This window comes from Microcaecilia unicolor, chromosome 9 (genome assembly GCF_901765095.1).
Source record: "Microcaecilia unicolor chromosome 9, aMicUni1.1, whole genome shotgun sequence".
Taxonomy (NCBI): domain Eukaryota; kingdom Metazoa; phylum Chordata; class Amphibia; order Gymnophiona; family Siphonopidae; genus Microcaecilia; species Microcaecilia unicolor.
The window spans coordinates 187985093-188000565 of NC_044039.1; the positions used below are offsets into that span (position 1 = coordinate 187985093).

At 47.9% G+C, this 15473-nt stretch overlaps 1 protein-coding gene across 1 annotated transcript in view; it reads right to left on the minus strand.

Moving 5' to 3' along the window:
- Positions 1 to 15473, minus strand: part of ASPG (asparaginase) — a 144926-nt gene that overhangs the window by 87025 nt on the left and 42428 nt on the right. Inside the window, exons 5-6 of the mRNA XM_030213781.1 lie at positions 11724 to 11807; positions 10809 to 10935 (exon numbers count right to left, since the gene is read on the minus strand). Coding sequence (XP_030069641.1) covers positions 10809 to 10935; positions 11724 to 11807 — 211 coding nt within the window. The remainder of the gene's footprint in view (positions 1 to 10808; positions 10936 to 11723; positions 11808 to 15473) is intronic.

Genomic DNA, 15473 nt, shown 5'->3' on the forward strand with positions numbered 1-15473 from the left:
GGGCTCCCCACCCCAGGCGAGATGCATACGTCGTCAGCACTTTCGTGGGCTGCGGAATTTGGAATGGACGTCCCAGGGTCAAATTGGTCCGTATGGTCCACCAGAGCAGTGAAGTGCGGCAACTGGTGGAGAGGCGGATGACATCCTCTAGATTCCCGGTGGCTTGGAACCACTGGGAAGCTAGGGTCCATTGAGCAGATCTCATATGAAGACGAGCCATGGGAGTCACATGAACTGTGGAGGCCATATGACCCAGAAGTCTCAACATCTGCCGAGCTGTGATCTGCTGAGACGCTCTGGTCTGCGAAGCCAGGGCCAAGAGATTGGTGGCTCTCGCTTCGGGAAGGTAGGCCTGAGCCATCTGGGAATTCAGCAGCGCTCCTATGAATTCCAGAGACTGAGTTGGCTGGAGATGGGACTTTGGGTGATTTATCACAAACCCCAGCAGCTCCAGAAGTTGAATAGTGCACTGCATGGACCGGAGGGCTCCTGCCTCCGAGGTGTTCTTGACCAGCCAATCGTCGAGATATGGGAACACGTGCACTCCCAGCTTGCGTAGGTAGGCCGCTACCACCACGAGGCACTTTGTAAACACTCGTGGGGCAGAGGCGAGCCCAAAGGGCAGCACACAATACTGAAAGTGCCGTGCGCCCAGGCGGAATCTGAGATACTGTCTGTGAGCTGGCAGTATCGGGATGTGAGTGTATGCGTCCTTTAAATCCAGGGAACATAGCCAATCGTTTTTCTGAATCATTGGCAGAAGGGTGCCCAAGGAAAGCATCCTGAACTTTTCTTTGACCAGGAATTTGTTCAGGCCTCTCAGGTCTAGGATGGGACGCATCCCCCCTGTTTTCTTTTCCACAAGGAAGTACCTGGAATAGAATCCCTGCCCTTCCTGCCCGGGTGGTACGGGCTCGACCGCATTGGCGCTGAGAAGGGCGGAGAGTTCCTCTGCAAGTACCTGCTTGTGATGGAGCTGAAAGACTGAGCTCCCGGAGGACAATTGGAGGCAGGGAGGCCAAATTCAGGGCGTATCCGTACCGCACTATTTGGAGAACCCACTGGTCGGAGGTTATGAGAGGCCACCTTTGGTGAAAGAATTTTAACCTCCCTCCGACCGGCAGGTCGTCCGGTACGGACACTTGTAGGGCGGCTATGTTCCCATGGATCCAGTCAAAAGCCCGTCCCCGGCTTTTGCTGTGGAGGCGCAGGGGGCTGCTTAGGCGCACGCTGTTGACGGGAACGAGCGCGCTGGGGCTGTCCCTGTGCCTGACGAGGCCTTCGGGCCGGCTGGTTGTACCTACGCTTCGCAAAAGAATAGGGTGCAGCCTGCCGAGCCCGGGAAAAACGCCCGCCCGCGGGGGCGGGTGCTGAAGGCGCCCGGTGGGAGAGCTTGTCGAGAGCGGTTTCCCGCTGATGCAGTTGGTCAACCATCTGCTCGACCTTCTCGCCAAAAATATTACCCCCCCGGCAAGGGACGTCAGCCAGTCTCTGCTGGGTGCGGTTGTCCAGGTCAGAGGCACGCAGCCATGAGAGCCTGCGCATCACTATACCTTGGGCCGCAGCACGAGATGCCACGTCACAGGTGTCAAAAATCCCCCTGGACAGGAACTTTCTGCACGCCTTCAGCTGCCTGACCACCTCCTGATAAGGCCTGGACTGCTCCGGCGGGAGCTTATCGACCAGGTCCGCCAGCTGTTGCACATTGGTCCGCATGTGGATGCTCATATAGAGCAGGTAAGATTGGATGCGGGTCACGAGCATGGAGGATTGGTAGGCCTTCCTCCCAAATGAGTCCAGAGTGCGAGACTCCCGCCCCGGGGGCGCCGAGGCGGTATCCCTCGAACTCCGTGCCCTCTTGAGAGCAGAATCCACGACCGCTGAGTCATGGGGCAACTGGGGCCGCATGAGCTCTGGGTCAGAGTGGATCCTGTACTGGGACTCTGCTTTCTTGGGAATGGTGGGGTTAGTTAGTGGTCGCACCCAGTTCCGAAGCAGCGTCTCCTTCAGGACATTGTGCAGCGGTACCGTGGAGGACTCTCTAGGTGGTGATGGATAGTCGAGGACCTCGAGCATCTCGGCCCTCGGCTCTTCCACAGAGACCACGGGGAAGGGAATGCTTATAGACATATCCCGCACAAAAGAGGCAAAGGAGAGACTCTCAGGAGGTGAGAGCTTCCTCTCCGGTGAAGGCGTGGGGTCCGAGGGAAGGCCCGTAGACTCCTCTGAGGAGAAATATCTAGGGTCCTCCTCTTCCCCCCACGAGTCCTCATCCTCGGTATCGGACATTAGCTCATGTAGCTGAGTCCTGTACCGGGCCCGGCTCGACGTCGAGGCACCGAGGTCTCGGTGTCGTCGAGCGGTGGACTCCCGCGCCGGCGGGGACGGAGCTCCCTCCATCGACGTCGACGGGGACTCCACCTGCGTGGCGGTCGAGACCGGCACCGCAAGCGGCGGCGGTGTCGACAGCCCCGGCGCCGGGCTAGAGCTCGCTGGCGCCACAGTCATCGGCGCCGAGGGCGCAAGCACCCCCGGCGCCGGCACAGCCTGGCGCATCAGCCCTTCCAGGATCCCCGGAAGGATGGCTCTGAGGCACTCGTCCAGGCCCGCTGCCGGGAAAGGCGGTGGGGCCGGTAAGGGTGTCGGTGCCAGAAGCTGCTGGGGGCCAGGAGACGGCACCGAGGTGCCGGAGCCCCGACGCGTCGGTACCTCCACCACCGACGGAGATCTCTCCTCTCTGCGATGACGCTTCGGCGTCGACTCCTCTTCAGGGTGCACCGAGGGCTCCCGGTGACGGCGCTTCTTATCTTTTTTCCGGTGCACGTCACCGGCGCCGGAGGGCATGGAGGAGGAGGAGGTCGATCCCCCTCGGTCTCGAGGTACCGGGTCCGACAGGGTTCGGTCCCGTGGCTCACGAGCTGAGGGAGTGACCGGGGCCGACTGCCCACGCGGCCTCTCAACCCCACTCTCACCGGCGGACCGGCGGGCCCTGTTCTCCTGGGGTCGCTGCCATCGGTGCCGATGTCTCGGGCATCGATACCGGTACCGAAGAACCGGCCTTCGATACCGATGCCGTCGAGGTCGACGTCGAGGGGGCCGGCGCAAGTTCCAAAAAGACGGTCCCGCAGAACTTGCCTCGCAACCTGAGTCCGTTTCCGGAGACCGAGACACAAAGCGCACGACTTGAGATTGGGTGTCGGTCTGCGAGATCGGCCGGCCGCAGCGACCACACTTTTTAAATCCACTCGGGACCTTCGAGGACATCGACGGAAAAATCGCGTCGGCGAAGTCAAAGTCGGCAATGGTGGCTAAAATCACACCACGAAAAAATCAATCGACCGAGCGGCCACTAGGCCGCAACGTGGCGTCCCCGCTAGTAAGCGAGGGAAAAAGGGAACGCGTGCTCCACACGCGCGAAAAATTTCTTTTTTTTTTTTTTTTTTTTTTTTTTTAAACAATACAAACAAGATGAGAGGGAACCGAACGGGAATCCAAGCAACGATCCGCGTAAACGCGGTCGAAAATCCGGCGGCTGAACAGAGAGAGAGGCAATTGCACAACTCTCTCAGTCGCGGAAAAAAAGTAACTGGCGGGAGCGGTCGCGCACGGGCGGGAAGGCGGCCGCGCATGCGCGGTGGGCGTGGCCTGCGTGCCGACCGTCCCGCGAAGCTTCTTCCGGTTGGTGGGGGCTGCCGCGGACGTCAACCCAGTCGTGAGAACAAGCAGCCTGCTTGTCCTCGGAGAAAAATAAGTACCTGTATATACTATATAAACCGCTTTGAATGTAGTTGCAAAAAAAAAAAAAAAAAACCCACAGAAAGGCAGTATATCAAGTCACATCCCCCCAACCTTTACAACCACACAGACTCGAAGAAGAAATAAATATATACAACAGAATTGGACAATGCTGGCACATTAGACTGATTCTGGACAGAACTTCTGCATGAAGGAAGAACTTCCCTCATTATTCAACACCCATCTTTGAAATAGTAATAAAAATATTAAGTGCATCTTTATAATATACCACTGCTTTCCACAAAACAAAAGGAGCAAGTTTCCATATACCATCTTTTTCTTTTGATGTACGCACAAGAAAAAATAAAGATTTTAAATGTTCCCAGGTTTCAAACTAAGGTTAAAAAAAACCCCTTTGTACTTATAAATAAAAACTCTGAATGTTGAATATCTGATTCTGATAACATGATGTCTGCTTTGGTAGCCCTCTACTAGGTGAAAACATCTATGCACGAATACAACACCTGCTAGGGAGTCCTTATAACAAATTCCTCCAAATGACACACTGATTACAAACAAATTAATACTCTAATCGATGAAACCGATCTTCCTGTGTACATCCTTATGCTACACAAGCTGGAATGTTTGAAAATATAAGTGAGATCAAACAAAAATGATACCAACAATAAAGAACAGCAACGTGGATGCAGCAGCTGAGCCAGATGCAAGATTTTTGACATCATGCCGTCTCCTGTTCTCAGTCTAACCTCCTTGCCTCTCTGTGTTCTTAAATGACTAGAAATCATAGCTATCTTCTTTCTATTTTACAAAAGTGAATCATATCCAGCTTTCAGTGTATCACAAATATGCAATCGTAGGGCCCTCTAGATGGTTCGTGTAATAACAGTGTATAGGACCCAAGCTATTATCACAACCTCAACGGACTTTCCGGAAGCAAACGCAGTGCATTTAGCACAAGTGACCGTGGCATCACTAACCTGCTGATGCGATGGGCTTGGTGCACCTTCTGTTTCGTCCCTGAGCACGTCTTCTGGGCTGCAGCGCATGTAGCTCTCTCTCTAGACATGTCCCTTGAACTATGGTATGCACAGCTCCTCTCCTCCTGAGGTCACGTCCCACCCATGACGTCAGATGCCTTCCCTTCTTAGGGGGAGAGCCGGTCTGGATCTCATCACCTCAGCTACAACTTTGTTGGTAAGCACTGGCGCATTTTTCCCTTTTGTCTGCCTGAACCTGTAAGCCAGAACCCGACTCTGACTTCTGCTAGTCGCCTGCCTGAACCTGTAAGCCAAAACCAGACTCTGACTTCTGCTAGTCGCCTGCCTGAACCCGACTCTGACTTCTGCTAGTCGCCTGCCTGAACCTGTAAGCCAAAACCAGACTCTGACTTCTGCTAGTCGCCTGTCTGAACCTGTAAGCCAAAACCCGACTCTGACTTCTGCTAGTCGCCTACCTGAACCTGTAAGCCAAAACCCGACTCTGACTTCTGCTAGTCGCCTGCCTGAACCTGACATTGTCTTTTGAAAGCCTCTGCCTGACCCTTACAGCCTGTACTGGAAGCCTCTCCCTGCCTGGCCGTCCAATGTCTTGCCTCACTCCTCAGCTGCCTGGACCTGCAACCAGCACTTGGGGCCATCACAGGTAATCTCCTCTCGCCCAGACTCTCAAGTCCTGTTGGCCGCCAGGACCCAGGGGGCTCAACCGCTGGGGAACGGCGGTTATCACAGGTGAATCACTGGGTTTTCTGACTGCTGGTCCCGGAGCAGACTCCTGCCAAGTGGCCGGATACCACTGGTCCCGGAACAGCGCAAGGGCTCACAACCAGTGGCAGTCAATGCAACCAACCTGACAGCCATGACAGCTAAATTCCTATTTCAGGTCTCTATTTCTGAAGTCAGAACCAGAGAGACAGAGCTTACAATCCCTTTGGGAAGAAGGTAAACACCTTCTAGCTGGTGAAAGGCATCCTCTTCACTTGATCCCTCAACCAAAGAAAAGTACAACATTTGAACTGAAAGATGAAAGGAAAAGGTGAGAAAGAACCAGGACTCTAACACAGACACTGTATGGTGCACCCTGCATTTGTGCAGGTCAGGAACAATCTTAATTGTAAAAAGGGAACAAACAATTGTACCAAAAATAAAGAAAGGTTTAGAAATGTTTCCTGTGCTATGATATATAAAAATCATCTAGAAATGCTTAAAACCTGGGGTGGTGCACACACATTTATTGCGTCAGAACAGCCTAGACTCACCATCATCAGACAAAAAAATGCACAAGACAAAATGGAATACTGGAGAAATGCTGTTCTAGAACGTGAATTAGTATCTATTAATAGTCATCTACAATATTTTCAGTACAAAAATGCTTAGAGCTAGATTTCTTTTCACATTTGGATTTCAGGTCCTTTGCTTTTAATGGGTGAGAAAGCTTGAGCATACATAAGGTGTTCCACTTTAGGTCATTTTTCAAACTATGTCAGTGTGGGAGGAGCAGAAGTACAAGCCAGCTTGATATAACATGAATACAAGGCAAAAACACTGCTGTACAATTGCTTTCCTTCCTCCCTCTACCTTTGACCAAATGTGAATCAAAAAATGCATGCAAGTCAGTTCTAGAAACTGGCAATAATTTGTTTGGACAACAATGCAAGTTTAAACTCACTGTATAAGAAGAGCATTTCTAAATGTGACACCTCCCTAAGGAGTGGTGACTATACTTTGCAAGTTAAGAAATCAAACAAGAAATGCAACTTTTAATGATAGCAAAGTTCCACACAAACAGGGCTGTCTTTTAAAGGTACAGACAAGTCATACCAGTATACCAACTATATTATTAGTAATCTGGCTGAAAGTCAAGGGGAAGAGGGCTAAAGGGGTATTCTGAGCCAACTCTTGGGTGGGAAACTTGAAAAAAAAAAGGTTGTAAGCCCCACAACCCTTTTGCATGCACTAAGTTTTTATTATAAAGGTCAACTGATATACACCTTTGATAATGTATTTTTCCCTTGTGATAAATATTTATATAAGATAATCCCAAACACCTGACTGTGTGATTTTGATGCTGATTAACAATTATACACAAGGCTTCAAAAAGTTAGCTTGAAAGGCTCCCTGAGGGTGCACTGTAGAGAATGACATGGAGACAAAGATTGGCCCCATCCCCGTGGGTTCTGTCCCCGTCCCCATGGGCTCTGTCCTCATCTGCAGAAGCCTCAAACAATTATGATTTTATATTTAAATCTTTTTATTAAAGTACAAAAAGGAATATGCTGTGCAACTATTGTATATAAATTACAAACAGAAAACAATAACAGCAAGCAGCTATAATAACCCTCCTCACCACCATCCTCTACCCTTCCAACCCCAACAATAGCTGATTTCTACTACCCCAATGAATCCTAATCCATCCAGTTAAAATATCCAGAGGTACAAAATACAACCCATTCTGTATGCCCTAGAGGGGAGAAATATGCCCTATGAAGCACTGTCAAGATTTTTTAATCTGTGGATGAATAACAAGTCATCAACAATCTCAGGATTCAGTCTAGCTCTCCTGTCTTCCACTGTACTTCCTGCAATAGAAGATGTCTTCTTAGAAGATGTGCTGGTAGCAGGATGTACAGGATCTCTCATGCAAATTTTGCTAGTTGTGTTCAGCATATTTGCTTGTTTTTCCCAAAAATCAAAATATTGCTGTCTGCATCAAACATAAATAACAGTCCAGTTCATTAACAGGTTTCAAAGTAGAAAATGACATGGGGACAAAGTTTGTCCCCATGGGCTCTGTCCCCGCAAGCTTTGTCCCTGTCCCCATCCCCGCGGTTACTGCAGGTCCCCGTCCCTGTGTCATTCTCTAGTGCACTGTGCCATTAACCGTATCTGTAATGTTTCCGCTGGAAAAACAAAGTAAGTAAAGCAAACACTTACATATTTATATTTCACAATTGAAAAAATTATAAAAGTCTATGTTTCCAAGCTCAGATTGATTTTTTTGATCCAGGCAGCTTTCTTCTTGCACTTTTGGACTTCCAGATCAATTGAAACCAAGACTCAGATCCTGTGACACAAGGCTTCATTTGCAACTGCATGGGGATTTTACTCTATTTTATTTCCATGTCTTGTTTTGTATGCCGTGATAACCAGGCATTCTACACAGTTTATAGATAGACAGATACACACACATAATAATTAAAATAGCAAACATACTTTCATCCGGTCATTATTGTAACAGCCCCAGCCCACATTAGGGCTCTTTCTCAAATCCTATAATCATCAGTCCTAAGTAAGTGTCTGCCACTGCACCATTCACAGCCCTAACTGCCCCAGAAAGTTAAAGGCCTGAGCCAGGTCCCTCTACATTTGGGATCTACATTCATTTGAAATTAAATAGGAAACATCAACAAACACTTCCCATGTCATTTTTGACCAAAAATTTTTTTTCCCATCCTCAATAATACACACTCTTTTGAGAGAGAGTGTTCTTTTGCCAAGTAACAGGGCACACTGTTCCAGCAAAAGAGAACACTCCTTTTAAAGTAGAGGCCGATTGAAACTGATGGTTTTGGTTCCAGCTAAAACCGAATCAAAGGCCAAAATTTGCTTGGTTTCGGCCCGGAACCAGAACTGAAAACAGTACTTCGCAGGTCCTCCCGGGCCAGCTGCTAGAACCCCCCCCCTCCCCCCAGCCTAAAAGAGTGTCAGCCAGCTGGCCAACCACCCGATCCCAAGCTGCCTGCCCTCCAACCACTGGAAGGCCCTCCTTGGACCTACCTTTAAATGGCCTGGTGGTCTAGTGGCTTCTTCTGGGCAAGAGCAATCCCCAGTTGCTCTTGCCCCCGCAGGTTCCTCAGCCAAAATGGCTGCAAAGTCTGCAGCGGGAGGTCCCAGCAGCCATCTTCGGATTGGAAGCAGCATATGCAGGAGCAAACATGGTCACTCTATGTTGCTTCTAATCTCAAAATGGCCACCAGGACCTCCTACGACAGTCTTGCGAGGCTGCAGCGGGAAGTCCTGGCAGTCACTTTGGCTGAGGAACCTGCAGGGGCAACTGAGGATCGCTCTTGCCCAGAAGCAGCCACTAGACCACCAGGCCATTTAAAGGTAGGCCCGAGGAGAACCCTTGGGTGGTGGGAGGGCAGAGAGGCTGGGGTCAGATGGCTGGCTGGTCCAGCAGGGGGAGGGGGGTGATGGAGAGTGATAGGGGGGTGTAAGAGAATTTCTGTTTCAGCTGAAAATGAACAAGCATTTTCGGCTGAAACTCATTCAGATTTCGGGTCGATTTCTGTGCCGAATCCAAAACCAAAATTTGGTCGGCCTCTATTTGAAAGAGTGCACTATTTTGCTGAAATAGGCCCCAAAACAGGAAAAACAAAAAAACAAAAAGAAAATTCCAGTAAACACACAGAAGCTAAATGAAAAGAAAAATTTGGCCTGTACATCCCTACTCCTCATGCCTGGTCACAGCACTACCACTGAACTGGCCTAATTTTCACATTTTAATCTGTGATTCTTAAATTGAGCTGCTCTTAAAAAAACAACACACAAGAATGAAAATATAAATTTTAACAAATTCTTTAAACAAAGTTTGGGGGGTAAGAGAACTTAAAGAATATTAGAGAAGGCATGTGTGAGACGAGCGGGAGTTGGGAGCGTCAGGAGGAAATAATACAGCTGGACAAAAAGGTAGAATGCAAAAATAAGTATTTATTTACAAGAACAGGAATTCCTGAGCCTGTTTCTTCACAGGGCCAGAGTCGTAGCAAGGGTATTCATCTGTGGTTCCAGAACACAGTTAATAGTAATGATGTTCATGTACCCTCGGGTCTGTTTTCTTCACAGAGTCTGAGGCATAGAAGGGAAAAACCCCTGTGCTTTCAGCAAACAGCAGTAAGCCGCCTCTAGTGGTAGTCTCAAACACAGTTCGCAGTTGTGGGGTTGCCACGCCCCAAACACTGCCTTTCAGTTCTATTTTACTTGACAGGTCTGGCTCCAGCCAGACCTCCAGCAAACTTTCAAAGTTATAACAGTTAGCAGCAAGGGCTTACCTCAGCCCGATCACAGCATTGGGATGTCTTCAGACAAGGCATATGCAGGAGCCTCTCCAACCTCTGCCTGACCTTTCCCTTTGAACTCCCCGATCTCAGTTCCGCCCCGCCAGCTCACTTCCTCCCATGGTGGGACCTGTGCTCTTAAGGTGGCCCTAGACACTTATACAAGGATCTTTCTTAAGGTGGCCCTATCGGGGGGGGGGGGGGGGGACTTCCTTAAAGAGAGAGGGACAATGTTCTGTAGACCCAGTCACAGCCGGATTCAAACTGATTATGGGCATGCAACTCCTGCAGACAGGAAATAGCTTCAGTAAAGACCAAACTGATTGGTCAATTCAGTTTTTCCCCAACATACAATTGTGTGGGGCAGATCAGTACCCAAGAACAAATTATGAAGTCAGTTCAGAACATGTAAGACAATGCATGCACTTAAATTCAGTTGCCACAATAAAGGTGTGCATCTTCTTTGCAATGTCTTCCAATTAAAATCCTGATCAAATTATACTAATATTGCACCTTAATTCATAGGTACTAAGTTAAATTATCTCTGACAACGTACAGTATCTGTCTCCTCAATTAAAATGACTACATGTATTCTGAATTTTAAACCTTTCAAAGTTCACTTTAAAAGAGGTGTCATAATATTTCTAGTCTCAGGAGAAGCAGATGCCTTCTCGGAGGATTGAGCTCAGGACCTTCAGATTATGATACTACTATTACTACTTATCACGTCTATAGCGCTACAAGGCATACGCAGCTGACGCACTACCTACTGCGCTAAGGCCACTGGCCATCCTGGCATTCTATTCATGGTATCTTCCGCTTCCTGCTGGGGTGCCATAATATTCAACATCATCAATTTTTGATTTTTAACTAACGCAAGACTATGTAGATCGTACTAAAAAAGTTTTAACTGCATTAGAACCAACATAAAATTTGAAAAAGTGATCAAGACCGCTAACATGCTCTTATGTGTGGCATAAATTACAGGGCTACAACTTACTTGTAATATCAACCTCAGCATTTGCAAGTGGAGGCAAGTTGGGTGAGGCGAATGCATTGAAACTCCCAGCATCCACCTTAGTCACTCTGTTTCCCCTGTAGAGTTTATGGTGAAAATACAGGCACACCTGCAAGACAAGTATTAAAAAAAAAAAAAAAAACTTTCTAAGTTCAACCCAATAACACACAAATCACAATCCACCCCTTCTATTATAGTCTTTAAAGTACTAAGAACACTTCTGTTATTATTTCAACTAGTTTGAGAATATATCAGCTGCGCAGAACATTAAGATCAGCAAGGATTACATGATTAAAAGTACCATACTGTGAGACTGGAAGAATACTGAACAGCTAATTTTAATATCATTGGGCTGAAGCTCTGGAATTCTATCACATAAGATGAGAATGATTCAAAATACTGAAACATTTAAAAGAACTTTTTTTCCAGCAGGTTTTCGGTGCAGATTAATTATCGCTGAAATATTTTTAGAGTCAACTTAAATTGATGGAACTTTTATTGTTTTACATCATATAGTTTTATTGTTATCATATTCTGGCACGATGAATATGCATGTTCCACTAGTTATCTGCAGATCGTGTGGGCTATAAATACTGTCACTTAATCAATCAATAAACAGCTACAGATTTAACTTCTGGACTTTTATAAAGGGGTGAATTTATTACTGAAATGCTATTAGTGCTACTGTGTACTTACCATATACTAATCTATCATTGACTGTGAGCCCTATAGTGCTATTTTTAAATTGCAAATATCAAACATTAAAACATTTTTCAGTTTATCTTTTGACAATATAACAACAAACATGGAAAACAGTGACATTTCAGATATTTGTAAAAGTGGACCTATGATAATGGTTCTTTTTTTTTAAAGCCAAAGGGCACTATAAATACAGACCTCAGGGATAACAAACTGTCCAGCAATCAGCAGTGCCCCCAGAAGATTATCACGGCCGTCATTCTGAATCTCATATATAGGCACCTATGGAACAGATAAATTAATGGTGAAATCTCTGCATAAAAGCTCAATAGCTGGTAATATTTCTTTATGATTTAACAATTTTTATTGATGAATGCTCATGTTAAACATTTCCATACCAATCCATACAAAACTAGTAATAAACATATTCAAACTTGTGCTAATACAACTAAACATTTATCAAATATTTCCTTTCCTCCCCCCCTACCCTATCCCCCTCCCCCCCATTCTCCTGCCCCCTTTTCTCTCCCGACTAATATTCCCCAACTAATATGTTATTAGCATAAGTACATAGAAGCAGAGGTTCCATACAGAACAACTGTTGATGACTTTATATGTTCGATTGTATAATGCAGAGTGCAGCCTAAGTATTATTCCACAAAATTCAAAATAAAAATATGAACTACTGACAGCGTTTGTAGTCATTATTTGGTACTGTACTGCTTACTAAGCATCATTTCTCCTCATTCTATACTGTAAGGTTGCCATGCAACTCAGTATCGCACACATATCAGGAGACACATCGCATCTTTTAATGCCACTATCACTTTCCTACCCCCCAGTGGTAATATTTCTTTAAAATGTGAATTACAAAAATAAAACATTCTGCCCATTATTCAAATGGATTTAAGTGGGCAGGAAAGGCTCTTGTCTGCTTAAACTGCTTGGGGCTACCTAACAGTTGATATTCAGCAACACTTAACCAGGCAGTGCTGTTAAGTATTGGCTCTGACTGACCATGTCCACAGTGGGAAGGTCAGAGACGGTAAGGGAGCAGAGTTAGGGAAGAGATAGCGGTTGTACAGGTGCCAGCAATATTCAGTGCCATCATCCACTTAACTAACCAGGCAAATTTAGGATACCTCAAAAGCTGTCCTAAATTCAGTCAGTTAGCTATACGGGTGCCAGAACCGAGAATTGGCTGGCATCCGTATATCCTTCAAATATGGTGCTTTAGCCCCTTCGATCCCCCTCTCTCCCCCCTCCTTCCAATTCCTTTCCTTCCTAGCCCACATCATCAAGATCCCCTCCCATCTTATCCCATTCCCAACCCCTCCAAAATAGCCCTCCTCCCATCCCATCCCAACTCCCCCTGCCCCTAGAAGCTGCATCATCAAAATGGCTGCTGTGAGTGTGGTTTGCTCCTGCCCCTATCACCCCCACTGAACCACCAGGAATCTGAGATAGGCCCAGGGGGCCTATCATGACCGAAGGTTTGGGGATGGGATGGTGGGGGCGATGTCACAGGCTGGGGGGAGGTGGATTGGAAGGAGGTAGGCTGTTTTATTGGGGGGGGGGGGGGATGGAGATCAGAGGGGCTAAAACAACATATTTGAGGGTTATGCGGGTGCAGGCCAATATTTAGCTGGGGCCCATGTAGCTCTCTTATGCAGGTCCCGGCTGAATATTGGCCAGGCCCCACATAAGCTCCAGCAGCCAGTGCCGGTGTGATTAGCATCGAATATTCAATGCCAGTGTCTGGACATAGCACAGCACTGAATATCTGGGGATGATTTAGCTGGCGATGGTCAGCATTTAAAAAAACAAACAAACTTAGGAATATGGGCCGGATTGATAATTAAAAAAAACTGCACCTTAACCTATGTTTTCTTTAGATGGAATAAATCAGATACACAAATGGAGCAAGGGCATAGCCAGACTTTGGCGGGAGGGGGGGGGGTCCAAAGCCCAAGGTGAGGGGGCACATTTTAGCCCCCCCCCCCTGCCACCACCACCACCTCTGACCCCCCCCTGGCGTTAACCCTTTCGATCCCCTCTTTCCACTGCCGCTCACAGAAACTGAAGCCTGCCCTTGCAGATCAGCAACGCAGCTGCACTGGAGAAGAGGACTTCGGCTGGGAGGAGTTGAGGACCCTTGCCAGCAAAGGTACCCGATGGTGGTGGCGGCGGGGGTGGGGGGTTGGTGGGGGGCCAGGGCCAAATCTACGGGGGCCCATGCCCCCATGGCCCCACGTAGCTACACCCCTGAAATGGGGGACATCATCTGACAAAATCGAGTACGTGTTCCTTCTCCCATGTTGTGTGTCTGGATACTTTAGACTATACCTTAGCATCAACTTCAGGGTGGCAAAAAGGATTATGTTTCAAATGTACCCTCTTGTCTACACAGAACACCTACTACAGATAAGCAATTTTGCTTTCCTCAGTTGACAAGTAGGATACATCATCCACACAACTGGATTCTATCGAGCTGAGGGCTGCAATAGGGCACATTGACACCAGGAAAAATAGTCTTTGCAGACTCTTTGCTGTATCTTAGACTTGAGTGACCTGCACTGTTTAAACACAGTGAGGTGCTAGCTATCATTCTTCCTTCATGTTATGTTGCTGTTGAAGTTACTGTCTGTTGGTTCCCCTAGTCTAAATTTTTAGGTATCCACTCTTCAATTTCTTTAATTTCATGGGGGCCCATTTTCAGAGCGGCGGTAAGCTCAACGTAGGCTTACCACGCGCTCTTCTGGGACTACCGCCGACCCAATGCAGCTGCTGGCAGTAGTCCCGCCCCAAGAGTGCCCCATTTCTGGGGGAAAAAAGAACACTTCTGGAAATGGCTTGTGCCGTGGTAACCTGGTGGTAACTGGGCATCGTCGCACGCAGCCTGGTTACTGCGGGAGCTCTTATTGCCACCTCAATGGGTGGCGGTAAGAGCCTCCTGTCGCATGGCCACGTGGTAAGAGTCGTCTGATGTTGAAGGTTGGTCCCGGTAGGAGTTGAGGGAATCTCCTGAACCTTTCCTCTCCTTTTCCCCATTTTCATGGTGATCTGGAGCCTTCCACAGCAGGACTCGGGTCAAAAATCTTGGCGCGTCTAGAGCAGTTAACACACTACACCGCCATCCTGGATCCGCCCATCACTTTCCCATCATTGGGAAAACTGCAGGCCATGTTCCCTAACCTACCCAATACCCAGCCAAGTCCCAAGTCTGTTCTACTCTCACATCCAATCCCCAAACTTTCACTTAACTCTGAGCCCTTGCTGTCTCTATCTCCATAGCACCTATCCTCCGGCCTTTCCCCCTTGCCCCCACAATCTCCTGACAACACCCCCTTTCCAAGCACCCATCCCCTGCATTTATTTTCATTTGTCCCTCATCCCTTTTCCCTGCACCTGCCCCCCTTGTATCCCACCTTGCTTTATTCCCAGTATACATTTTACTTCTTCCCTTTATTTCTCCTGCATTTTGCTCTGTGCATCTCCCTTTCCACATCTCCGCCATCTCCTTCCCCCCACTGCACTTGCTCCTGCCTTTAACCCACCCTCCATCAAACCACAAGTTCCAGTCCCCTGCCTTTCTCCCACTCACCACTGGCCTCTGCTAGAAACTGTCCCTCTGTATCCCATTGCTGTTCCCAGTTCACTGTTCTGATGTTAAATTGCACAAGTGTGCTTTGAAAACTCGAGGGCAGCACATCCCATTGGTAAACTCTAATGATCATTAACAGAACCACACTTGACACGTCACACACACGCACATTTTGACAAGAGGGCAGCAAATCAGAAATGGATTGACTGAGTAAGGAAAGATAGCTGCTCTGCTAACACTGGATCTTCACCAGTGACAGTATAAGCTTTCTGGTGAATTCTAGGGGCCTGTGCTTCTCCAAGCCCCCGCTCCCATGACTAAGCCCCTGCCAAGGAGGCCTCTTG